General features: G+C 31.0%; 3 protein-coding genes across 3 annotated transcripts; 2 read left to right on the top strand and 1 right to left on the bottom strand.

The window, feature by feature from the left end:
* Window positions 1-3685: 3685 nt before the first annotated feature.
* Window positions 3686-5525, bottom strand: LOC114162178 (flotillin-like protein 4). Its single transcript, XM_028045971.2, has 2 exons — window positions 4544-5525; window positions 3686-4436 (listed from the first exon to the last, which is right to left on the bottom strand). The coding sequence occupies exons 1-2, from the start codon at window positions 5468-5470 to the stop codon at window positions 3939-3941; spliced, it is 1425 nt and encodes a 474-aa protein (XP_027901772.1). The 5' UTR covers window positions 5471-5525; the 3' UTR covers window positions 3686-3938.
* Window positions 5526-12371: 6846 nt separating this feature from the next.
* On the top strand, window positions 12372-16487 carry LOC114196189 (uncharacterized). Its single transcript, XM_028086752.2, has 9 exons — window positions 12372-12626; window positions 12874-13055; window positions 13954-14135; window positions 14222-14506; window positions 14595-14653; window positions 14740-14776; window positions 14899-14970; window positions 15465-15789; window positions 15915-16487. The coding sequence occupies exons 1-9, from the start codon at window positions 12542-12544 to the stop codon at window positions 16329-16331; spliced, it is 1644 nt and encodes a 547-aa protein (XP_027942553.1). The 5' UTR covers window positions 12372-12541; the 3' UTR covers window positions 16332-16487.
* A 6676-nt stretch (window positions 16488-23163) lies between these two features.
* Window positions 23164-24221, top strand: LOC114164870 (serine-rich protein-like protein). Its single transcript, XM_028049643.2, has one exon. It carries the CDS (start codon window positions 23271-23273, stop codon window positions 23931-23933), a length of 663 nt encoding a protein of 220 aa, XP_027905444.1. The 5' UTR covers window positions 23164-23270; the 3' UTR covers window positions 23934-24221.
* Window positions 24222-25834: the final 1613 nt, after the last annotated feature.

Raw genomic sequence — 25834 nt, 5'->3', positions numbered from 1 at the left:
ATTTGGATAAGTTTGGATTGGATTCGCATGATACTATTATAAATCAATAATATTATTTTTTAAAAGATGCAATTTAATTATATATCATTATTTATCGCTTGCCCGGATACATTTTTAAAAAAAAATAAGTAAATTGGGCGAGATGATTAATGTAGATCCATTAAACTAATTATCATGTTACACCAGTATTTTTAAATTTAACTAACATTTATAGGTACGTATTTTCTTTTTTTTATATTTTGTTTTAATCCCTGTAAGTCTTAAATGTTTTATTTATATTCCTGGAGCCACTCACATATTTTAAGTATGATATTTAATTTAACTAGTATCAAACTTAACTTTAGAAATAAATAAATAAATAAATTCAAAATTATATAATGGTTGATATAAATATATATATTTTTAATTAAATTGAGTTAGTTTAACTTTTTTAAGTATCTCAATTATTTGAATTATTATTAAGAAACATTCTATTTTGAAATTTATTTTTTAGAATCCGTCATTATGAAACAGTCTTCTGAAATATAACTGTTCTGGAATGCATTTTCAGAAATAGCTTTGAAAGTACTTTTTCTATACTCTTTTAAGATTTTTATTTGTTTGGCTTTTTAATTTGTTCTTGTTCGTAAGTTTAAGTGGTGCCAAAACTGCAGTGAGTGAATCTGTCAGCACACACCAGCAAAAACAATGTTAGAAGCAGTTAGAAAAATGTTAGTTGTTTTGGTGATATTAGTAAACTGAGATAACTCAGCAAACACCGTTAGCACAAATCACAGTTATAGCTAAAACTTGAGAACCAAACTTTGCAAATTGAAACAACAAACAAAACATGTTAATGAACTCAAACAGCTAAATGAAATAAAATTTGAATTTACTACTAGATATAGCTAAAGAAAGAATATTAGTTAGTAAACTGTATCAGCAAAACAGAAAACAAAGTTAGAAGGGTTAGTGAACGAGTTAGTAAAAGCAGCAAAAATTTTTAGTCAGAACAAAGTTTGGAATGAAAACAGGACTAAACTAAAAACAGCAAAAACATATTAGAATGGTAACTTGGAACTGTGATGAAAGCATAAAACACCTAACTAGATTGGAAAACACCTGTGAAACTGCAACAAAAAAAAAAAAAATGTTAGTTAGCAAAACATTGGTTCTCTGCTTTTTAGTGTCAAAATGACATGGTCTAACCTGCATAAAGCTGCTAGCACAAACAAAACACTCTTCCAAAACAGCAGTTACAGTTTCTAGAAAATAAAATGATGCATGTTCTATACTAAAATGCATGAACTATCAAGCACAAGTCGGATTATCACTAAATCACTCAAAACTCATCATTTCACCGGCTGAGGCGTCAATTTGTTAACCTCCTAGTCGCATACAAGATTACAAAAATCCTAGTTTTCCCCTTTTAAATGTTGTAGATTATAAACCAGGAAATCAATCAAAGAGATGGCTAAGTTAGAGTGATTTGAAGTGTATGAAATCTATCTAGTGTATGCCAGAGGGGAAAATATAAAAGTAACACTTCAAACTAACCTTAAATAGTCCTAAAATGCAATGCAAATGGTGTATGAACTATGTCTAAAGCAAGAACAATGTATGATTCTACACTGTCAATGTAATAGTTTAATCACCTAAAATGGATTCTAATGCATGGAAATCACATATGAATGCATGGAATGTATGAAAAAATGTATCTAAACATGTTTGGATCTTTAAAAGAGTCTAAAATGATGCAGAGATGCTAAAACGCAAAGTGTTTGATGAAATTCCTATATAAAAACCTAATATGCACAAGGCGTTTGCTAAAATGCCTAAACGAACAAAAACAATGAATTCTTAAAAACTCAGGCTTGGAACAAGTTTTATTACCTAAAAATAACTAAGATATGCAAGCATAACTAGATAGAAACTCAAAATCCTCAAAATCAAACTCTTGAACCAATTTGGCAGATTTATCATTGTTCATCACCAGCTTTTGACAGCCTATGCAATTTATGGTTCTAAGGGCAAATTAGAGTTATATGCAATATGGATCATGAAACCTATTTGAAACACTACAAAGATGCATGAGAAACACGTAGAAATACCAACCAATGCACAATTCACAAAGTCACAGCTCAAGCTAGAATTGGTAGAGGCTATGTATTCAACGTGCATCAGCTTATATGGCCGAAAATTGAATTATTTATTCTAACATGCAGAACAAATTAAATGGACCAAATGAACATGAAAACACAATTAAAACAATACTAACTGAACATAGGAACCGAGAATTGTACTTAAAGAATCATGAGCGAATCAAAATCCCTAAATTTAGAAAAATTGGAAAACCTAACTTCTAAAGCTAGAATTGAAATGAACTAAGCTGAAGAAGTGGAATTAAAAGCACAATTCATGCATCAAACAAGTTTATAACACTACAATAAAGCAATATAATGAATCAAGGCATCAAGATCATTGCAGAACTGAAAAATTGCATTAAACGAAATTAACGGTAAACTACAGTCAAAAACTGAATTAACTTTTTTTTAATTTTCTGAATCATGAATTAGAATGTGTTTAGGAATGGAAAGAAGATATACTAGAGAGACCAAACATGTAAACAATGGTTCAAATGGAAGAAGACATGTTCAACTTGAATTTCTGGATTGTTACTTCATAAACTCAGCATCGTTCATATTACTTCTAAACTTTGATTTCTAGTCATTCAAATCTGAATTTCCTAGATGAAAGTGATCCTTAAGATCACTCAACCACAATTAAATCAGAAATTGTAGTCAATGAATGTACAAAACTAAAAGTAATTGAACAATACCAATGTCTACGTTTCATATTGCAAAAATTTCAAATTGAACATGAAAGATAGAAGAACAAGATGGAAATTACAAATCTGGATAACAATGGAGATGAATGAACAAGCAAATGTTGGAATGGAGATCTGGAACGCACCAATGATAATGTACCAAGCCTCTTCCTCCTTCGCAAAGCTCTCAAACTAAAAATAAAAGTGACCTTCTCTGCGAGTGTGTCTATAAACTCAGCTTTATATGTGTTCAACTACTTAAGAAACCTACAAACTAATTATTACTGACTACTAAAAGTTACCAAACTGCCAAAAAAACAACTATCTAAACAAATTGTTTTAACTAATTAACCTAACCTAACCTAATGCCTAGGCAGCAAGTCTTCCAGTCATACTTCTCTAATTGCAACTGGTCAACACAGGTAACTCCAGCTATAGAATTCAATCGTTTGGAGCACTCCACTGGCTATTTCAGGTCATCTTTGCCAGCTGCACAGGTTCCACGTCAGCTTCCAACTTGGCAGCATGTTATCATGATGACTGAATTCATATATTTCTTAAGAATGAGGACCTAACTAAATCAAACTTTGAAATATGAATGGAAACCAAAATTGTGTTACAATTGAGGGACAAAAACATACTTATCCCAATTAATTACTAATTATAAATTCAATCATTTTACTTCTTTTCTATTTTCATTTCTTTTTATATTCATCCAAACCGTCTGAGTCTAATTTTCTGCTCTTTATATTGTGACTACACATTAATGTTTTTCTCTTATCTTTTATCCTTTTATTGGTTGTTGGCTTTGTTTTTATTAGTGAAAAATGTAAGGAAATTAAAACCAAAGACTTAAAACCAATGTAAAAACATGAGCAATTATGGATCACAGCGAATTTTTGCACTTCAACATGTCCCCAAATTTCAAACACATAAACGTGAGTCCCCACTTTAGTTATCCGCCTTCAGAGTTTTAAGAACAAAATTGTTCTTAAAAAAGTTAAAACCAGGTAACTAAAATGAGTCTTATCTTAAGAATACTACTACATACATAAAAGTTATATTTGTTCACACATTTAATCTTGTACATTCTTAACAAAACACGCATCGAAGCAGAAAGAAACATGAGGGTTCAAGAACTTTTGTCTGATAGGGTTCCCATCCAAGCGGGTGGCAACATACCCGTTTGCTCATGCACCGTCTTAAACAAAGGTGGCAACATCTTGTACGCACCAGCTACATCCTTCATTCCACCACCACCATCACTTCCATCTGTGCCATTACTCCAAATACTAATCTTTGGCTGAAGTCCACGAATTGCTTCTGCATTAGTCTTCGCAATCTCTTGAAACATGCCACTATTTATCATCAAGTAGTCCCTTAGATTAGTGTAGTTTCCTCCCAGTGCATCAAGAAGTGTTCTTAAGTATACTCCTTGTGCTTGCCCAATTGCCAGAAGTCCCTCTGCCTCCTTTTTCTTTGCAAATAGCTCAGCTTCTGCTGCTTGTTGCCGACTGAAATACGCTGCCTCCGCCAGAGCTTTTTGTGCCTCTGCCTCTTTCTCCTTCTCAAACAATATTGCTTCTGCTGCTTTCTGCTTCCTGTACAGCTCCCAGTTCGCTTCTTGTACCTAATTGTTAAACAAATTTTTTTCACTCCCTTCAAAATTTCCACTGGAATATAATACTGTTGGAAAATTGTTTGCATGAAGGAGGAAGGAGAAATAAATAAGCTAACCTTGGTTTCGTACTCAACACTTGCTTTGCTGAGGAACTCAGCTTTAAGCTTCTCTGTTCTTGTGAGAGCGTTCATCCTTTCAACCTCTCTCTGCAACTCGGCTTCCCTGAGTGCGACGGCTTTTGTGGCCTCCACTTCCGCCACCTGCGCCGTCTGTGCCCACATAGCTTTTTTCTTGGCAAGCTCGGAATTAGCCTCCGCCACCACAGCCTCTCGCTCATTTTCAAACACCTTCACCTCCGTTTTCACCTTGATATCCTCCTTCACACCTTCTCCGTGCCTCTGCGTGGATATTATCTTTGTTTCCGCATCGATCTTGGCAGCGTTCTGCTGCGTCTGCCCCTCTCTGAGCTTGGCTCCAACCTCTCCCTTCATCTTTGCCTCTGCGACGTCAACCTTGGCTTGATTGGCAGCCTCCATCTGAGTCTTCTGACCCAGATAAGAGAAGTACTCGTGGCCAGCCACGTCCACCAGTTGCTTCACGTTGGCGTTGTAGATGAGAAGCCCGAACTGGTTGAGCTCCAGCTGAACCTTCTCGAACACCTCCTGTTTGAACGACTTGGTGCCTCTGAAAATATCCTCCATGGTCATGGATGCCGCAAGGACACGTGTCTCTCCCTCGATGATGCCCTGGACTAGCTCCTTCACGTGGTGAGAGAGCTTGTCGTGGGACGACAGAAGTTTGGCATATCTGAGAAGGCTACCGTCGTCGTCGACTCTGGGACCGATGGTGAACACGGCGGGGAGAATGAAAGGGAGCTTCTCTGCGCTCATGGCTTGAACCTCGAAAGTGTAGTTCACCGGAGACAGGTCGAAGACGGTGCATGACTGCCCCGGAAGCACCCATCCTTTCTTTGCGAGCTTTATGTCTCTGATTCCAACCCCGGTGATCACAAGATACTCTGATGCCTTCGCTACTCTGTACATGTTTATGCTTCTGTTACACTTATGTTAAGACTAGAGAAGATGGATAAACCACGAGAAGGAATGGTTTATATAGCCATATGAATTATATCTACATGTCATAAAATATTATTATAGTTAACTTCACTAATAAATTACCAATTTCATATGATTAATTTATGGCAAATACTTAGCACCTTCAATGGAACTTGATACGTTGGTGGGGAGTTGCATTCAGATAACAAGTGGAATGTGAGATATAGTAATGATGAAAAAAGTTATTAATTAAATAAAACTTCTAAGTTTATATATATATTGGATTTTTTTGACATGTTTAGGAGGGTAAATAGGTTTTCTTTTTCATAGTCGGCAAATCTGCCTCTTTTATTACAAAAGTAGGCAAATTATAATAAGAAATTAGGCAAATCGTATATATAATATACACGTCTATGTAAAAAAATCCATCCCATGATGTTTTCTTTATTTTATGTGAGGCACATGTTTTTGGACCTGAAGTTGTGTGGGAAGAAGACATTTTTGTTTGTGTAATCGATTACAAAAATCTAAAATACAAAATACACATAAATAATTGATTATATAAGCAAAAATATTTTTTTCACGCAATTTTATGTTTAAAAATGTGTGTCTTTCACACGATTTCTTTATCTGATCGTTTGACCATATGAAATTAAGAAAAATGTTATGAAAGTGCACGATTTCTTCAATTAAAAAACGTGTGAGACTTCACGATTTATCTATTTTTGTAATATTTTTAAACTTTGCCTATTTTCATAATGAGCTAGACAAATTTTCTATTATGAAAAAAAAAACTGGTAAATAATAATCTTGATTTTTGGTACAGAGGATATTTATTTTTTATTATTTTTTTGAAGTTCTTTTCTTAAGAAGTATAAAAATAATTGATAAAAGTCAAAAGTAATGTGAATAGAATAATTTTAATCATTTAGTAAATTATTAATCGGAAGTTGCCCAATACTTTCTCAGCTTAGTTTCGTCAAAATGTAGCTATAAATAGTGTCGATACACACGAAGAGCCAGGGAAGCAATAAAAAAGGTTATGGCCAAATGTAGACTTTATTAGCTTGTTAATTATATACTATATTACTGCATAAGCTTATTTATTAATATTAATTGAAGTTGACAATATCGACGCAGATCTCTTTACTCATGGTATTATAGGTTGAATGCTTAACTAAACAACTTATTTATCATCATTAATGAATATAAATTTACCAATTATACTTTTAACTTTTTTTCATAGTGACCTTTTGGACTATAACTTACGACAATCAAAAACTCCAACCTCGTAATAACAAGAAAGGCCACCTGTATTCCGCTATGATTCCTAAAATTGTATTACATTAATATTCTCAATCTTTCAACGTTATTGACTTTATTTTATTTATATTTATTATTATTTCAAGATATATATTTAGATTTAAATTAAGGCTAAATATGTTTCACGAAAATGAATTTATGATAATAATGAATATAAGTTTTAGTACGTATAACAATAAATTAAGCATTAAAAATTATTGTTTTATTAAATAAATAAAACTCAAAAGAAAAAAAGTATTATATATTTATGTCAAAATATAAAATATTAATAGTATAAACAAACAGAACTTCCAACTGTATCTTTTCTAGTAAATATATTTGATTTATTTATTTTCATAAAAAAACATTAACATATTAGTTTAAGAGATAGAAATAAAAAAAATTATTGTTTATATACCAAATTCTAGAAATGTTGAATTTTTCAGAGCACTTAGATATTTTTTGTTTTCTATTGTTCAATGTGCTTAGTTTGGATGAGTTTCCGAGACATTGCACTGCTGAATGATTCTGTCCCTCTTTTCTTACTTTTGACCAACCCATTTTCATATAATTTCATGGAATGATAGAGATTTCTCCAAATAATGAAGATTTCTTAATTATTCACAAATTCAGAAAAACAGAATCTGATCATTTTTTGACCTCATCAACTTTTTTGCTGAGTAGGTAATCTGAGTCATAATTATTACTAATTACATAATTTGCGTGCACCACTTCATCAAGCGATTCTCCAAAATTATTATCTTATTCATGTAGTTTAAGAACTAAATCCCTCTTTCCTTGATCAGAGTTTCGCACCTGTTTTATAGCAAAGAGGCCCAGAAAACTACGAGATATGGCCCAAAATGTTAATGGGCTTTTGACAATACCTAGCCCATTAAGTACTTTAATGAACAAAGTCAAAGAAGATGAAAGCCTATTCAATGCTACCAGCAGCAAGAGAAGACAAATGAAATCGACAACCTAAAATACTTATAAAATATACAGTTGACTTTTTTTAAAAAATAGTTAACATAATTTACACAATACATATTAATTATTTTATGAGATAATATGATTTAAATTTAAAGTGTAGACAAACAAAATAATGTCAACTTTCTAATGTTATTTTTCTTAATAAAAAGTAGGTTAAAATGTTTAATTAACAATACATGAGTTCAACCACTTATTCATTTTCTTTTGGTGATTGGTTCGGTCTTCGTAACATTCTCAATTTTGTATATATTTAAAAATAAGCTTTTAAAAATTGTGTCGAGAAGTGATCTTTAGACATAAATTTACAATTGCAAAAAGGATGTTTTTGAGTTGATTTCATGAAATAAGGTGAAATTAACATGGTCTGTTTTACATTTTGAATTAAGCTACATGAGTTGTTGTTTTTATATTCTCGAGAGATAAACTTTAAAATAAGACTCTCTCTTCCCACTCGGTGGACTATACATTTTCGTTTACTTAATGTGTATATAAAATGAATTCAAATTTTCTATTGATTTTTCTTATGTTGAATATAAAATTATATTGTATTAAAATTTTAAATATTTTTTTAATATATTTTAAAATGTCAAAGTTAGTGATACTCAGTATATTGAAGATTTAATAAAAAATTAACAAAAAAATCAGTAAAAAATCTAAATCGGTGTAAAATAGGATTTATTAACATGTATTCCATATTTTTCCACGCCATATTTAATTTTCTATGTTGCTAATAACTCTTTACTACTTTCAACATGTATCTCGCTGTAATAGTATTTTTCGTCCAATAATTAAACTAAAGTTATTGCATATGAGAAAATAGTTGAAAAAGTTGTGAATTAGCTGATATTATTTATTTACTAAATTAATATTTATATTATTATAATTTAATTAAGTTTTAAGTTTTTCAAAAATATAATTATTTTTATCTTATTTTTTTTGGATTTATTAAAAATAAATTTCATAGTTTTTAATTGAGTTACTATTATTTAATTTAACATTTATATAATTATTATATAATCACGTTATTTTACTCATTTATTTTTACGTGTTAAAAAATATAAGATTTTGTAGTTATTATAAAATAATATTAAGTTAATGTAAATAAAAAGTGAATGATAGTGCATTAATTGAAAATGTGTGAATAAGAAGACTATTCACATTATTACTTACAATAATCAAAGTGATTGATCTCGTCACCACGTGTAGTTGATGATGAAGGTATTTTGTTTTCGATAGCTTTCCACATTATAATGTATATAGATTTTTTGTCGAATGTGATGTGAAAAAAACACTTACATAGAAATAAGGTATGAGTAATAAAAAAATATAAAAAGGGTAATTGGAAATAACAATCCACATTTAGGTTCAGTGTGTGACAGTGGGGAATCCTTGATAGCCTGAACTTTTTGACATTGTTTGTTTGTTTGTTTCATAGCTCCATGGTCGGATTTGAGGTTGTATAAATTTTATGAGACATTATAATAACCTATTTTTGCTGTCATGAGAAGTGAGTAGAGAGGAAGGTGTGAACCCTTTGACATTTCCTTTTCTTCATGATTTGCATATTCGAAACTCTACTGAGGTTATTTCTGTTTCATATGGGACTTCTTCTACATTCCACTGCTTTCATTCATCAAGTTTAAAATTTAGAGGGAGAAAGTTTTTTGACAGTGTTTGCATTTCAGAGTTGAAGCATGAAAAGGAGAGAAAAAAGGCTGAGATGGTGGTCCACACTTGGCTTAAAGTCAAAAGAAGGCATAGGAAGAGTATTGAGAAGTACGTTGGGGAACGAGCCCAATCAATGGGCCTCTCCTCATTTTGGTTTACATCTCATCTTCTATCATCTTCCACTTTTCTCACCTGTTCACCCCAACTCTCTCCTTATAATAATAATAAAAAAAATGTTAAAGAATTTTATATTGTAATTATTATTAATCAGACATTAATTATGTACCTAAACTAAATGTATTGTTATTCCTGTTGGATTGTAGGTTAAAAGATGAGACACTGGCTAGTTTAGAAAAAACTTGAAAGTTTTTCATCTAATTTTACGGCGTGATTCAATGGTTAAGGATTCGTGATCTCATAGATGATACACTAATGAATAGGGATGGCAATGGGGCGGGGCGGGGACGGGTTTCGCTATCCCATACCCATCCCCGCATAAAAAATTTATCCCATTCCCATACCCAAATCAAACTTTTTTTCCATCCCCATCCCCACCGGGTAACGGGTATAATCTCGTACCCATACCCGTACCCGTGTTCTAACTACTTCAATATTAATTTTTATAAAAGAAAAAAAATTACGGTAAAGAAAACATAATATTATGAAATATTCAATATTAGGAGGATTTTCTTCGATGCCAAATATCTTAAAATAAATTATAATTGTTTACATTTTATATTAGAATACCAAATAAAATTTCATGTGAACCAAAACATTTGTTAAATTTGCAAACTACAACATTGATGAACTTAGTTGATAAAATTAAAAAATATTTCAAAAAAATATAAAAGGAAAACAAATATTTAAATTAAAATATATTTTAAATGTTTGTTTACTTCAATTTTTTAAATTCTAATGAATATCTTTTTTATACACTAATAAAAGTTATAATATATCACTTGATCAAAATGACACAAAGAATAAATAATAAACATAATAATAAAAGGAAAACAAATATTCAAATTAAAATATATTTTAAATGTTTGTTTACTTCAATTTTTTAAATTATAATGAATCTCTTTTTTATACACTAATAAAAGTTATAATACATCACTTGATCAAAATGACACAAAAAACAAATAATAAACATAATAATAAAATTTTAACATAGATTTTGTATCTTTTGAACTTCAATATATGTTGGATAGTGACAAAAAAATATTCATAGCAATTACATTAAATTTTTATATTGCAGTAAATAAAAGTTATTTATACAATTAAAGTGGAAAAAATTACACTATGATTAATAGTGAGTTATAAAATAACAAATAATTAGATAGAATATATCGAAATATTATTCTACATGATGAAAATAAACAATAAATAAAAATATTAAAAGACTAACAAATGTGTGTTTTAGAAATAATTTGAGAGACTATCGAAAGAAATCGCACAAAGGAAATCAAATGTATAATTAAGGTATGATAAAATGAAAAATACCTTACAGAACTAATTATTAAATTATGTTTGAAGTGGTTAAAATTAAATAGAAATATCATTAGTGACCAAAAAATTTGTCATTAAATTACATATAAATTAGTAATTAAATTGGTCACTAAATCAAGTACAGATTCGATCATTGAATCGGTCACTAATTTAGTCATTGATTCAGACAATAAATCAACTACTACCACCAATGACGAAAAATAGTGACTGATATGGGTTACTGACTAAATCAGTCACCATTTCATGTTTTTCTTGTAGTGAATTATCATATACTATTCCTAAATATCATTATATATATATATAAAATTTTAACCACTTCAAACAGAATTTAAAGTGAAAAAATTACATTATGATTAATAATGAGTTATAAAATAAAAAATAATTAGATAGAATATATCGAAATATTATTCTACATGATGAAAATAAAAAAAAAATAAAAATATTAAAAAACTAACAAATGTGTGTTTTAGAAATAATTTGAGAGACTATCGAAAAAAATCACACAAAGGAAATCAAATGTATAACTAAGGTATGATAAGACGAAAAATATCTTAGAGAATTAAGAAAACTTTTCAAATATTAACATATAATTAATGGTTGAAAAATAACGAAAATTATTTTAATGAAACAAAAGAGTTCTTCAAATTAAACAAAAATTAATAATAATAATAAGTAAAGAATTTTTTTTATATTATCTTAAATTGAGAGTATAAACATTCTCATGTGAAAGAAAAATTTATAATAAATAAAAATATTAAAAAATAATATAAATATTCAAATGTGAGGCATAATTTTTTTTTAATTAACATACATCATTTTAACATAATTACATAAAGGTTATGATAAAATAAAAAATATATTGGAGATGAGAATGAGTTTCATGACAAATGAAATAATTAAAAGAAATAAAAAATAGAAAAAAAAAAAAATATATATATATATAGGGGTTACTTGATTAATTGTGAATATTTTAATAATTTAAACGAGAATGGAGATAGGCAGGGACGGGTATTATGGCGGGTATATGTACATCCCCATACCCATCCCCATACCCAACTGAAAAAGTTGGGGATTCCCCATACCCATACTCATACCCAGTCAATGCGGGAATTCCCCGTCAAAACGGGGACGGATTCGGGCAATACCCACGGAGACGGATTTATTTGCCATCTCTACTAATGAGGTGCATTAAGCTTTACTTGTAGAGCAACTCTTTACTTTATACTTGAGAAAAGAACATACTTTTGTGTGTGAGTAGAAAGTAATTTTGCTGTTTATTTTTCATTATATTCCGTAGGTTAATGTTGAAGTATAGGTGAGAGTAAAGAACTGTATGTTATGCTATTCACGAAAAATTACAGCACCATACATTATAATATATTGTTATTCTGAATATACTATTATTTGCTTACTATTTTTTACGGCATATGATAATGGTGGGGCATTAACGAGGTTAATGTCCTGAGCAACTCGCCGGTCTCCCAAACACGATATTTTCTAACGGTTAACTATTCTTCTCTCTCTCCACACACACTCAGAGTAGTGAAGAACACAAGAACATCATAAGTTCATGTTGGTTCCTCTCACACAATGCTAAGTTACAGGTCACTGCATTTTTGTTTTCTGCTCACGGTTTTCTTGTCCAGTTCCTTTCTGTTGTCGCACCAAGCTTCAGGTATTTCACTCACAACTCTCTCCCTCTGGTTTTTTATTCACTGTTTAGGAGACCCTAAAATCTTGGAAGCCAAACAAGCCTCTAATTTAAACAAATGTTCTCACTTTTTTTCACTGGGTTTAGTGGGGGACACATAAGTCACCACTATGACAATGCAGAACAGTGTTTCATATGATTGTGGCTACTCTCTCACTCTTGAAGATGTTTCCTCAGAAAGCAAAGCACATGACCATTTTGTTTTTTACAGGGCCAGAAAATGAGGGAAAGGATGTTGTAGGCTTTTCTAGGTTGTATGTATACGATGCCGCACCACCGTTCGAGAACTCGCCCGTTCCCTTAGCTGCTGAGAGAACACGAAGAAAAGACCCTCTTAATAGCTTCAACAAGTACATATATGGATGGAATATCAGTGACAACCATTATTGGGCTGTAAGCACTTCGAACCGTTACTCCTTTGTACTGAGGACTGATAATGGTTTTATAGTGTGCCACTGAGGACTGTATTTCGTTAATTGTGCTGTTCTGTTAGGCTCAGAATCTGTGCTTCTATTGTGGTTCTGGGATTTACATCACCTATCTTCAGCTATCATTTTAGTTTATCTGCCCAAACTATGAAATATGGAATTGTTGGAAAAGTATGTAACGAAGAGTGGTGGTTGTATTTGAATTGAAAGTATCTGTGTAGCAATAAAAAGGAGATGCTTTTGGTGCACACATTTGTGTTACCTATTTTATCCTTCGATTGATATAGATGCAACTGCAAGTATTATTCCAATATATGTATAGGATAAAACACAAGGACAGGATCTCTGCAGCCTTTGGTGATGTTTTCTGATCAAAATTTGATTGTTATATCAATGACCTTAGGAGGAACTCATTGGTAAAAATGACAAAAAGCATAAAAAGTAATGCACTAGAAGTGATCCATTTATTAATATCTTGAGTAGTATCCGGGTTTGTGTAAAATTGGAGCCACTATATATGCTTTATTAAAAATACATTTAAATATTCCTTTGCAGGTGTTTTTAAGGAAAACCAATATTTATCTCCATGGTGGTCATATATGCTTTATTTAGTTTTACTGGATGAAGATAATGAATGGTCCTGTAGTGTGCTTCAAATTTAATTGTTTGAATTTGATTTGGCTGAATTAGATTACAGTTGGGTAATAATCTGGTGACTTCTGACTGATTTCTGTTGTTATGCTTTTCTTTTCTTTAATTTTGTCTCTTTCCACTTTCAGCACTTTAATCTTACCAAGCTGTTTGGTTTGCAATGTTGAATTTAAAAAGGCAAAACCCACTAACTATTTTTTTATTGAATGCAGTCTGTGGCATATACTGCAGTTCCTATGTTCAGTATTGCAGCAGTTTGGTTCTTGGGCTTTGGCTTGTGCTTAATGACTATTGGTGTTTGTTACTTCTGTCGTAAAAGAGAGCCTTATGGTTATTCACCAACATGCTATGCCCTTTCCCTTATTCTCCTGATATTGTTCACATTTGCAGCAGTGTGTGTACACATCTCTCTCCTTATGTTTTGCTTGTTTCAGGTTTTGTTGGATCTGTATCACAAATTGCACTTTTCTGTGTTAACAGGATTGGATGTGCAGTTCTCTACATCGGCCAGGGAAGTTTCCATCACAGCATGTCTTCCACATTGCAGTACGTGGTACATCAAGCTGATTCCACTGTGGATAAGCTTAGGAACGTGTCAGATTATCTTGCTCAGGCTAAACAGGTTGGAATCGATCGAATTTTTCTCCCCACAAATGTTCAAACTGATATTGATGCGGCAGAAACAGATATCAATAACTCTGCTGGCACACTTGCTGACAAGACAAAAGAGAACTCAGACAACATACAAGATCTCTTAGACTCTGCGTAATGATTGATTCTGATGTTTCCACTACAGATATTTGTTTTTTTGCTTTAGTTTTTACTCTATAACACCAATGTAACAATGATACAGGAGGTTGGCGCTGATCATAATAGCTGCTGTTATGCTAGTCTTGACATTTCTTGGATTTTGTAAGTCTCTTCTGTGCCCCCAATTTAGATGCACAAGTTCTTACTTGCTATGGAATTCATTTCCTTCTTTTTACTTGTTACTACAGTATTCTCAATTTTTGGAATACAGCTCCTTGTGTATATGTAAGTAATATATACTGTGTACCACCCAATGTTACATACCTTTCTTGCGATTCTTTGATAGCAAACAGAACTCCACTTCACATTATGTTTTCTCATGAAACACTTGGCATAAATAATTGCAGCTTGGTAATGGCAGGATGGGTTCTTGTTACTGGTGCCCTTATATTATGTGGTTCGTTCCTTGTTCTCCATAAGTAAGTTCCTATTTCCCCTCCCTAAAATAGTCAAAAAGTATTCAATGATTTCACCATATATCTTATTTATTAAATTCTTTTTTGCTGCTTCTTTAGGAAATTCTTATTAGTAAGTTGTATGTAAGCTTCATATAAAAGCTGCATTGTCTAATTAACGTGTCATAAGTGATTAGTTTCAGATTGAGAGCACTTTGCACATTTCTCTCTCAATTTTTTCTTTGAAGTTTATCCTTCTCTCATGATATCAGAGATCCTTTCTTGAGCTTCTTTTATCCACCGCTGCTCTCTGGTTCAGTTCTTCTTTTTCTCTTCTTTGATAGTCGAGAATCTTTGATCGTTGTTCTTGCATATTTTTCTTTTTGAAACTTAAGTTTTCTTCTCAATCTGAAATTATCACTTATCACAAGTTTGGACCATAGAATGCAGCTTTTATGCGAAGCTTGCATATGAAATTTGGCATTTAGTGTGGAGCTAATTCCTTTGTGTTTTGGTAGTGCAACAGCAGACAGTTGTTTAGCAGTGAATGAATGGATCCAGTATCCAATTGCACACACGGCAATGGACGATATTCTGCCATGTGTGGACAATGCTACTGCACAAGAAACATTTTTACGAAGCAAAGAAGTAACTTCTGAACTAGTGAATTTGGTGAACCAGGTTATCACCAACGCCTCCAACATAAACTTCGCTCCCAATTTCACCCCACTCTACTATAACCAATCTGGTCCCCTCTTGCCGCTCCTCTGCAATCCCTTCCATCCCGACATGACTGATAGACAATGTGATACTGGTGAAGTGACCCTAAGCAATGCAACACAGGTACATAAATTGAACCACCTTCATATAACATACAAACACTGCCAAAACTAAATAACATAGAGAAAGTCCTAAATTAGCAGAAAAAATGTAGAGTTAATGTTAATATTAGTTTATGTGTGATGCAGGTGTACGGCGGTTTCGTGTGCCAGGTTTCACCATCTGAGATATGCATGACGCAGGGGCGTTTGACCCCCACCTTCTACAACCAAGTCTCCGCCGGAATAAACGTGGCCAACGCTTTGTATAATGATGCCCCCTCTTTGGTTGAGCTACAAGATTGCACCTTTGTTCGGGAAACTCTAAGCGTTATATCTACGGATCATTGTCCTGGTCTAAGGCGTTACAGTAGATGGATCTATGTTGGATTGGTAATGGTCTCTTTTGCTGTCATGTTCTCTTTGATCTTCTGGATCGTGTATGGAAGAGAGCGTAGACATCGTCTGCATAGAAAAGAGTTAAAGGACTTGACTCCTACACGTGCACCACCACCAGGACAAGCACTAGCATTAGCCCAAATCCCTGAAGGAGACAAGTATAATTAACAAACTAGTTGATAATGATGTTGCTCTTCCATTGGTAGTTGGTGGATGAACATGTTTGAACTGTGTTTAGCTTTTTCCGGTGTTGGGTGTATAATGTTGTAGCTTCTTTGTATGACACGCTAGCTTTTTAATCAAATGTCATTATTTTACGTGGCATGATGAAGAGGAGGAATCAAACAGCATACGAGGCACAAACAGAAGGATAGAGCACATTGTTTGTTCTTGTGAGGGCAATCATGACACCAACATGTCATGTCACAGCTCTTAGATGTTGGACATGTTTTGTTTGGATGCAGTCACGGGAAAAAGTTATCTCAATATGGTCCTGAAAATATACAAAAAATAGGGAATAGTGCACCCAATTTGACTGAATGTTGAGCTGTCTCTCTTTCATTTTGTGGATAAGTTAGCAGACTCTTCCATTTGGACCCAAACAGAACCCACTGAAAATAAAACAGGTTAAGAAAAGAACAAGAACACCTCTGCAAGACAAAACGCTTCCTTAATGCTTAATGTAAGAAAAGAATAAAGAAGCAATGAATTTTCCTAAATGAATGGCTTTTTACAGTGAACATCTAATCTTAATTAGTTCATAGCCTCGGTTGTTAATATATCCTTACATTGTTCAAATTTATATAATTCTTATGTTTTTTATATATATATACTCATGAATCCGTTATTAATAAGAAAAATAATTTCTGAAATGTCATTCCTTAATTGTGATTAAAAAAAACAGAAACTAGCCCTCTTAAAAAGATTGAGAGGATATGATTTTCTAAAAAAATTCTTAAATATTTGCAAAAACTTTAATTTGTCATTTCGAATACACATACTAACTCTGTTAACTTATAAATAAATAGATGGAAGATTTATAATTCCTCTAAAATGAAACTCATAATCATTTATCACTTGGATTGATGCTAAAACCATTTCAGTGTACTTTTGTTATAATTAACGTCCATTTTTTATCAACACATATAGTGTATTTTTTCTTTAAAACCAACAACTTTGTATTGGTTGGTTGTCTTATAATATTTAAAGGATTAATAAATAAAGTTTGAAGAAAAATTATTGTGAACAAATATTAGTAACATTAAATATTATAGTTTTAATACAATCTTTCGTAATATTATGATGAAAATAATAAGCCAGCCTCAACCTGCGTGATTGTTATTAGGCCATATTTTATTAAAAAAAAGTAAGGTTAAATATATGTTGTGTTCCTGTAAAACCTAAAATGTTTTTTTTTTTTAATTTGTATTGTTTTTTCCTTGTAAATTTTCTATATATATATTTTTTATATTTTTACTAATCAAATTAATAAACGAAAAGGTATGGTTGACGATTTTAACAATCATTAATATCCTAAAATCCTAAGAGGTAAAGAAAACACGACGAGGTTAAAAAGTCGTTTTATAAATTTTCCTATTTTGAACCATTTTATTGCACAACTTTTGCACAATTGACTATAAGTGGTTAATTTTTATTGATTGCTTTTTGACCAAGATCGATCACGTAATTTTTTAAAATTGTAGAACCATGTGTTTATAGAATTATGAAAAATTATCAGATTTTACTACTGAATATTTTAGGTTTTCGGTGGTCATCAATAATTTTTTTTATTATCCTTTTTTGGCTATCTTTTGATATTGAAAACATATTAGAAATATTACAACAACTCACACGTCGTCATGTTTAATCACCAAATTATATTATCTTAATTTTTTTAAAACTATTTGATACTATTTTCTAATTTCTTAGTCATTTTTTTTATTTGAGGCATCAAGTGGACCATTTTTCTGAGGGATCTTTTGTTGCCAAATGTCATCTATCAGTTTTTGTTTTTTGTATTCAACTACTCATCATTCATCACAAAAGTTAGGCTATTTTAATAAACGCGTTTTTAGGGATACTTCTTGTGATGTTAAACTAAGGAAAAACTCAACACTGCTTTTTGACTGCTATAATTTTACAACTTCAAACTCGATTTTTCATTTCTGAAAATTAATTAATATTGATTTGAAATTGATATATCATTTAATTACTTAAAGAAAATGCTACATGCGAGTAATAATATTATTAAATACGCATTTATATAAGAAACATTGGTTTTTATGGGAAAAATTGGGATTTAAGAAAAAATAATTTGACAATCTTTTCAGTTTCTTCACATTTTGGTAGGTATTTGACATCGAATATAATCGGATGTAAGGAAATCAAATAAAAGAATGAGGGATTATATAAAGTCAAAAGAAGGACATTTGTTTGCTTGAAGAGAAAAATAACAAAAAATAAAGGAAAATTATGATTTTCAAAATTAAATTAAATTAATTAATTAAAATTAATAATAGTATCATTACAAAATTACTTCTATATTTTCTGCTTACTTTTATAAACGAAATAATTTTATTAAAATTAATATCTTTAAATTAAGATTTTTTTTCTCGATGTTTATATTTTAATATATAATTATAAACACTTTTTATTATAATTTTTTTTTCTAAAAATATTAGACTTAATTTGTAAGATCTCATTTAAATCTCTGCATGTCTTTATCTTATTTCTTTAAGTTTTAATTGCTCAACTTAGTTAATGTTGCACCGGATATGTTGCATTTAATTAATTTGTTTCAAGTCCCTAAGTTTTGAATGACTATCATCAAGTCTTAATTGAAAATTTCTCATAAGTTAGAAAAGTTATTCTCAATAATATTTTGTGAAGAATTTAAAATAAATTTTATTTTTGTTTATTTGTGACGGTTTTAATATAATTATTGTGTTGTATTTTTAATATTTGAACTTTGAAGAAATTTCAAATGTTGAATTGTTAAGGTAGGTTTTAATATAATCATTGATTACATTTGTGAAAAAGAAAATATATGCATTTAAGTAAGAATGCTGTTTTGAGTTCAAATTCCGAAATTAAGAGTTTTAAGTTATAAATATTTCAATTAAAGTGATTAGAGACAACTGTGTGAATATTACATAGTTATCTTAATAAAATAATATTAATTTTGAAATATATTTGTTATAAAATATGAATATGAATATGAAATTTATGTATTTTATCTGGTGAGGTGAGTGAAAAATAAAATATATAGACTTAATAAAAAAATAATATATTTCTTTATACCATATTTTACTACCAAATAAGAAAATTTTCTTTTTTATTATTTTCCTACCATGCCATTTGTGTGATTTTTTTAGGAAATATAAATTGTTAGTATCACTTTTTTTTTATATATATATAAAATAGTATCTTGTGTGTTATAAACATAGAAAAAGTCATATGCTATGTTGTTTCACAACGTGGGGTTACAAAATTGGCATGAAGTAAAAAGTCAAATAGTTGAAAATTTGAATTTGAAGACCGACCAATCTGAATTAGTCTAACAAAACAGCTACGAACACTTGTTTGAGAGGGGAGAACGTCATATCCTCTTAAATTCAAACACAAACTCGGCTATATGGTTACATACTCATCAACCAATATTGTTATTGTTATTATTGCTTTTTATCGTTAGCTACTATTTTATTTATTTTTTTGTGATAATTATTTCTTTCATTTTTTAGATAATTTTCGTTTTTATTTATACATGATTTTTGAAGTTTAAAACAATACTAACTACCTTTTTATTACTGATTATTCATTTAATATTTAATTAATTTTCACTTAAGAAATGAAAGAGGATATATTAAGAAAACTCGTTATGTAGGATAAAAAGCTATTATATTTTTAGTTCTTTTTATTTATTTATTGATATATATATATATATATATATATATATATATATATATATATATATATATATATAAAGAAGAAAATAGTAAAAGTATGTAATATTGAAATGACAACATGAAATAAAGATAAAAATATTATTGTAACGTTTGTATAAAATTAAATTTGATCTTAATTTAAAGATAATAAAAGTAAAAAATTTTAAAAAAATTTAAGACTGAAATTAAATTAAAATAATAAATATATGAATATTAATATAACATGTGATATAAATAATTTTAAAAAATTAAAAAATAAAATAAAAAATGTAACTGACAAGTGATCCATACCTCATGTTATTACTACCATATTGTTTAAAATAATCTGTTATGTATTTTCAAATTGAAACTAAAAAAATCTTATAATATATTTGAGATTTTGATAAAAAAAAGTGAACAAGAAAGTATTTTAATAAAAAAAAAAATACACAAGGAAAAAGTTCAAGCTAAACACACTTAATATAACAGCCCCATTCTACTTATTTGTTCTGAATAAAATACGTCTACGTTGAAATAAAGTTTCCTCTAGTTTTTCTTACTACAACTAAATATTATGTGCACACTGAATAGTAGGTATTTTCTTATACTTCCATGTAAACTTAGATTCGTATTGACCTAATCTTATACTTATTGTTTACTTTCTTTTACTATAAAAGAAATTAGCCAGTACAATATATACGCTTCTATTTTACCATAACATTATAAATTATTCATTCCTGATAAAAAAAAAAACGAGGCCTTGAACATACATAAAAGATGAATTTTCTCTTGCATCATGATTATTCCATACCAAAAGTCACAACATCAAGAACGGAATTCTTCTTTAATATTACATCCGCAAAAACATTCCTTTATCAATTGAAATTCTACTTCTAATAACCTTTTTTGTATTATTATGTCATAATTTAATAAAAAGGTATAAAAAATTTAAAATATGTTTAATACAATGAAATAGTACTAACTGGGTTTCTTGATTAATTTATTTGGATGAATTTATATTTAAATTCAGGTGAAAAAAAATACACACAGACACCCTCACTTGCCCTGAAATAGAATGTGTAATACCTCTTCTAGTTTGAAAAAATTAAGTTTGTTCTTGAAATACTAAGAGAGCATCTTGTTAACTAGCCATCTCAAAATACTTCTTTGTGATTGAACATGTATTAGGGAAAATGTTTTTGTTTTTGCTTTTAGTGTTGTGGCACAATCTCATGTAATTTTTAAGAGAGTTTATGGTGTTTGATTAGTTTATTTATTCTTTATTCGTGGTATATAGGTTGAGACATTCCAATTGTCTTATTTATTAAATTTGTTATCGAGATTAAAAAAAACTCTCAAAACACTAAGAAACCTAGTTAAAGAATTACATAAAAAATCTTTATGAAAATTCTTTAAAAAATTAAAATGTTTTTATTTTGCATTCTAATATAAACTTTTATATTGTTAATCTGTGTCTTGATAGTTGTAATAAAAATTAGTGGTATACCTTTTCTAGCAGTAAGTATGTTTGATATCTTTAACATTGAATATATATATATATATATATATATATATATATATATATATATATATATATATATATATATATATTAAAAAGTTTAAAAACTGAAAAGATACTATAGTGAAGTTTAAAATAATGATTAATAAAAAAAAGTTGCAATAAAAAAAAGCCTGGCTCAATCATCTCCTTCGTCACGCTCCATAAATAAGAATTATGTAATCCAACTACTTTTTATTTGACTTCTGTATACATTTTTATTCAATATTCAGTATTTCATATATTGTACCATATTTATTTCTATAACCAAGAAAAATATTTTCTTTTTCAGAATTTTACTTTGATGTATTGATAAAAAAATATTATATATATATATATATATATATATATATATTCAATTATAACGTAGTTCATAACTAAATCATGTTATAAAAATATATAATTTAGTTTTTAGAGTTTGAATTTACCTTCTTTTTTCACAATTACATTTGAAAGAGGTGTACTAAGTAATGAAATAAAGTATACAAAAATATTATATATATTTTTATTTGATGTAAACTAAAATATTTACAAAATGATATCAGAAATGAAGAATAAAATATCTTATAAAGGTATATTATCACAATTATATACATCACTATTTTAAATAATTTGTTATAATCAGTAAGTTAAGTTAATATTTTAAATTGCAGTTTTTGTGTATTTTTGTTTTTATTTTATGCACGATTTTATTACTATTCCTTTAGTCTTTGAAAAATAAATGCATACTGATCAATATTTAATTTTTTTACAATAATCATTCTAAATATTAGTTCCGTGGACATAAAAATATCTCATATTTCATATAAATATATATGAATTTAATAAAAAAAATATTAATAGTAAATGTAATTTTATACTAAGTAATATATTTCATAATAAAATTGTTAGTTATAGTAAGTATTTAAAGAACATATCTACAATACTTTTTAATTAATTATCATTATCATATATGAATCTTAGTAATTAATGTCTCAGGATGCTAAGAATAAATAAAATAAATATTAAAAATTTTATTAATTACATTGACCCAAATAAATTTTGTATGGAGGTCTCTAAATTGACAAAGTTATGTGACTAGCAAGGGGTTGAACCAACCAAAGAGGCTTCATCCTTTGGTAATAAAATTTTATTGGGAGTACAGGACCCACAGGAGAAAAAAAAAAAAAAGTGGCGAAGCGAATGACACTATAATTACCGACAAAGGAGGAGTGGCTTTCTGGTACATTCGCCTTCGACCGTTTCCCTATAATTCAATACGTGTCAGCCTTTGCGCTCTTCTAGGAACCTTACTCCACCAACGGCTCAACCTGCCATCGTTATCAGGAGTCCGCATCACACCAGCCGTTGGATTCCGATCCTACCCATAATCCTCATCCTGTTCTACTTCTCACACAACCTAGCCCCACTCAACCCTGGTTAAGTTAATTAACTACATCACCTAGGTCGAAAAAACCCCTTCCCTTTGAGCCTATTAACTCTTCACCCTCACAGACTCCCATCTTTAAAACCGGCCTCCGAGACTCGCTAGGTTTGCCAAACCAATTCCCCATAGGGGTCCTTAGAGAGACCAATCCTCTTCCCTCTCACTCTCGCTCTCTATCTCTTCCTTTCTCTCCTCTTTCAATGGCTTCCTCATCTTCCAGAACAAAGTCAAGTGGACCCGTTCTACGCTCTCTCTCACCCTCCACCAGATTCTGTTCCTACACCACATCCAAAACCCCTTTCTCTTCCCCTTCTTCAGCCTTTGCTTCCTCCACAGGCTCCACCTTCTCCTCTCCCTCCTCCACCTTCTTCACCAACACTCGTCACCAAAACTCCCACACAAACCACCACACTCATCACCGTGCGGCTTCCCCCACACGTGTCAATCTATACTCGCCCACTCCTCCTTCCTCTTCCGTACGCTTCTCCATCGACCCCCGTTCCATCTCTCCCAACCGCTCAATCTCCAACCAGATCATCACCAAGAACAGCCGTCCCATCTCTGGCCACAAGAAAACCTGCATGTGTTCCCCTACCACACACCCTGGCTCCTTCCGATGCAGCCTCCACAAGAGCACTGGCAGCAACAACCACCACGCCGATTCGTACCCTTCCAATCGCCTCAACATGCGCAGATCCGCGATGAAGAACTCGCTCGTGAGGATCGGAGGCGTGGAGGGCGAGTGGGTGAAACGTGCCCTAACCGCGCTTATTCGGCCCAGTTCTCATCAGCAAAGGAGGAGAGCGGCCTTCGAGCCCAGGCCCAGCCGTCTCTCTGTCATGTCCAAGGCCCAGGATCTTTGATTTTTTTTTCAATTTAATTTTACAGGTTCGTTCTCCATTTTACTGCTATTGCGGTGGTTTACCCACCCCTAGCGCCCTGATCTGCCGCCAGAGTTGGATTCCGGCGAAGCGGTTTGGAGGTAGCGGCGAGTCCTCTCCGGCGAGTTTTGATTTCGTCGTCTGGAGCAGCAGATTGGTGAATTGTCTTCTTGGCGCATTTCCCCATAGATCTATGACACTGGACCCACACACACAATTGCTATTGTACATAACTTTTGCTATGGAAGCAGAGTTTTGGACCGATTGTCATTTTTGCCTTTTCCATGGTTAAATTGCAGAAAACATACATCATGAAATCCACATATAAGCCTTTATTCGAGGCATAAAATCTGCCAATTGAATTAATTAAATTAAATCCTAACATTAACATAAGTTAATTGGTGATTTGGACTCCGTTGATCAATTGCGTGACCCATATCAGTGGTTCTGTCTGCAGTGTTCGTTAATTTTCCGTCAATGGCCGCCGTTTCCATTTGGCTCCTGGGTAGTTCCACCGTTAGGAACCGTTCCGTTACCCGTGATGCCGTTGACCGTCTGTTACGTTGGTCCAGTTGCTTTACGTGCTGTGTCAGGTATTCACTTTCAGTCTTTATTAATTTACTTTTTATTTATTTTCTTTAGTATTTATGTTACTAACTTTATATGATTTGTTTGTTTATATCTAATTTATTTAATTGAAGGTTGGTTGTGTAGCTGGACTTTGGAATTGGGAATATTTGAATTCTTGTGTTGGAAGCTGGCGTTCATACATTTAGAAGAAAGAGGCTGAAGTTTTTGACAAAAAGTAGAAAGAAACCCTAGCACAAAGGAGGACCAATTCTATGAATTCTGTAACAGGACAAGGAGAAGAAGAACATTAAAAAAAAAAGTTATACCAAAAATCAATTTAAAATGATTATCCTATTATAATATGAACAGTGTGAAGAAAGAAACACGCTCTCGTGGAGGATGAAATCTGAAACCGGACAAAAATAAGAAAAATAAATATAAAAACGAATAAATGAATGAAAATCTCAAAATAAAAAATAAAGAAAATTTGAAATTTGGTAACTTTTATTGAATTTAATAAGGTTTGGTCAGGAAACGTTGAAGATGATGGAACTTGTTTATGAAGCAGTGCCAGCTGGCCATGTGGGGGGTGCTTTTTAATTCATCTCCAGCTTTCACAATAATAACGCACTACAATTTTGGCATTTAATTTTAAATCAATTTTGAAAACGGCTTTTGATTAACATAATATCGAGGTAATCAGGTAAATTTGTTTGAACCACTGTAATATTGACGACTATTTTTTTTTCTTGAAATTAGTATTTTGAAGTATATTATTAGAAAACATTTATTGATGGTTGACTGAAAAAACTGAAAGTTATTTAATGGCAGTGACGTTGTAATGTGGTCATTCTGGCAATCTAGAATGGTAATGGCCATTACATATAAAGAAGAAAGGGCACAACTCACAACACCACAGTTGCTTACACCTCACGCATTATGGTTGGATTAGATCACACGTTCATTCATGCTTACTTTAGTTTTAAACAAATAAATAAAAGGACTGAAAATAGTGGATAATTATTCAGTAAGGTAAAATATGTGAAAAATAATAATAAATAAACAAAAAAATCAACAAATATATTTTAGAACTTTTTCACTCTCTATCGAACCTACTAATAATTTTTCTCTCTATATTTCTCTCTCCAATCTACCAAACACACCCGAGTAGGGATGGCAACGGGGCGGGGACGGGTTTCGCTATCCCATACCCATTCCCGCATAAAAAATTCATCCCCATCCCCATACCCAAACCCAACGGGTATCAAACTTTTTTCCCATCCCCATCCCCACCGGGTAACGGGTATAATCTC

Source organism: Vigna unguiculata, chromosome 9 (assembly GCF_037176805.1).
Source record: "Vigna unguiculata cultivar grain cowpea cultivar isolate G323 ecotype 2 chromosome 9, ASM3717680v1, whole genome shotgun sequence".
NCBI lineage: Eukaryota > Viridiplantae > Streptophyta > Magnoliopsida > Fabales > Fabaceae > Vigna > Vigna unguiculata.
This window is presented reverse-complemented; position numbering and strand designations above follow the sequence as displayed.